Source organism: Aplysia californica, unplaced genomic scaffold (genome assembly GCF_000002075.1).
Source record: "Aplysia californica isolate F4 #8 unplaced genomic scaffold, AplCal3.0 scaffold00745, whole genome shotgun sequence".
NCBI classification, from domain to species: domain Eukaryota; kingdom Metazoa; phylum Mollusca; class Gastropoda; order Aplysiida; family Aplysiidae; genus Aplysia; species Aplysia californica.
Genome location: NW_004798015.1, coordinates 294,226 through 295,103, shown reverse-complemented (window position 1 = coordinate 295,103; position 878 = coordinate 294,226). Strand labels below are relative to the sequence as shown.

At 41.6% G+C, this 878-nt stretch overlaps 1 protein-coding gene across 1 annotated transcript in view; it reads left to right on the top strand.

Moving 5' to 3' along the window:
• Positions 1-718, top strand: part of LOC101862900 (4-hydroxyphenylpyruvate dioxygenase) — a gene marked incomplete at both ends in the record, with an annotated part of 6,318 nt that extends 5,600 nt beyond the window's left edge. Inside the window, 2 exon segments of the mRNA XM_013088444.1 lie at positions 19-108; positions 569-718. Of these exon segments, the coding sequence (XP_012943898.1) occupies positions 19-108; positions 569-718 (240 nt within the window).
• Positions 719-878: the final 160 nt, after the last annotated feature.

Here is an 878-nt window from a genome sequence, read left to right as displayed (position 1 = left end):
CCACGATTTCGTTTCCAGATTTCAAACCTCCGGGAAAGAGGCCAGCAGTTTCTGGAGATCCCAGACACCTACTACAAAAATCTCCGCGAAAATCTGAAAAATTCCAAGGTTGGTGATAATCATGAAATATGGAGTTGTTGTTTTTTCAAAAGATTTTTCAGATAGGTTTCCTATTTTATCATTATTTTATATTATCATTACAGTAAATCCCTGATAGCATGAACATCAGAAGACAAGAACATTTCTTCGGGATAATCAAATGCTAAATGGCCGCTGGATCGGAAAAGTAAAGTGAAGTCCCAGTGCTCCAAATCTATGTCTATAAAACAGGTCAATAAGAAAATAAACATGACGATACTTTCTTTCTTCACGAGAATTCAAAACTTGAAGGCGTTTTTTTTTTTCAAGTAGCAGGGCATTGTGTCACCGACAATTTTGGGACTAGAATGTGAGTCCCTTTCTAAATCCAGATTACGAATCAAATCTCTCAAAAATGTTCCTGCTTTGTCTGCGTTCGGTCTCATTATATTATGCATCCTTAAAGTCTAAATTTTTGTCCCCTTCACAGGTCAAGGTCGTTGAGGATCTGGATGTTCTCCAGCGTCTGCACATCCTCATTGACTACGACGACAACGGCTATCTGCTGCAGATCTTCACCAAAAACATGCAGGACCGGCCCACGGTGTTCCTGGAGGTCATTCAGAGGAATAACCACCAGGTGGGTGGCTTGTGGGTGTCTCTCTCTGTGTGTCTCTCTCTCTCTGTCTCTCTCTCTCTCTCTGTCTCTCTGTCTCTCTCTCTCTCTCTATCTCTCCCTCTCTCTCTCTTTCTGTCTCTCTCTTTCTCTCTCTCTATCTATCTATCTCTCTCTCTCTCTC